At 59.2% G+C, this 742-nt stretch overlaps 1 protein-coding gene across 1 annotated transcript in view; it reads left to right on the top strand.

The window, feature by feature from the left end:
- Nucleotides 1-504: 504 nt before the first annotated feature.
- Nucleotides 505-742, top strand: part of LOC108802194 (sodium-coupled neutral amino acid transporter 3-like) — a gene marked incomplete at its 3' end in the record, with an annotated part of 27,318 nt that continues 27,080 nt past the window's right edge. The window contains exon 1 of the mRNA XM_018574063.1: nt 505-692. Coding sequence (XP_018429565.1) covers nt 531-692 — 162 coding nt within the window. The remainder of the gene's footprint in view (nt 693-742) is intronic.

The following is a 742-nucleotide window of genomic DNA, read 5'->3' as shown; positions in this document are numbered from 1 at the left end:
GCGTGTAAAACCACTTTATAGGTTTGTGTGTGCCGGGGGATTGGCCGGGAAGCCGGCTCAGGGTTGGGCGCGCCATTGTCGGGCACGGTAGGCACACGCCTAAGGGCCGCACAGGCACAGGGGCAGATTCTCTATGTAGAATGATGTTATATACATTGCCACAATATTCTAAGCCTGGAATGCAGGTGGATTGCTGGGTCTGTGGCCCCTGTGCCCTGGGGGCCTAGGGCAGCCCTTTGGTGATGTCAGGGGCCACAGCTGAGGCCCCCTACACCCAGTAAGTTGACAACTGCTGGCCTCCTTGCTCCGGTGTTGCTCCGGTGTTGTCACACATGAGGTGATGGCGGGTGCAGCGCTTCTCCCGCTGGCGTTTGCTCTCCTTATCTTGTTTGTTTTCAGGGAGCAGAACGCAGGAGGCGGAGCCGAGGAGTAAACACGCGGCGGATAGCGCACACATACGCCGTCCCTGGAGTCTCTGAGGTCCGGGAATTCATGCTCTGCGTTTCCTGTTCTTTTGCAGCACCCGGGACATGGACTTCCCCCCGCAGACAGAGATGGTGGACATGAGGCTGGGAGAGAAGCTGAACGGGACGCTGGGGGCGGAGACTCCGGACGCCAGGTACCGTGATGACGCGGAGATTACAATTCACAGCTTGCATGGTGCCCCCCCTTCCCATAGTACCCTAAGCATGGTCCCCCCCCCCTTCCCATAGTACCCTAAGCATGGTCCCCCCCTTCCCAT

This window comes from Nanorana parkeri, unplaced genomic scaffold (genome assembly GCF_000935625.1).
Source record: "Nanorana parkeri isolate BGI_ZX_2015 unplaced genomic scaffold, ASM93562v1 scaffold2706, whole genome shotgun sequence".
Lineage (NCBI taxonomy): Eukaryota > Metazoa > Chordata > Amphibia > Anura > Dicroglossidae > Nanorana > Nanorana parkeri.
Note: the sequence above shows the minus strand (reverse complement) of the source record. Positions and strands in the feature narration are given on the sequence as shown.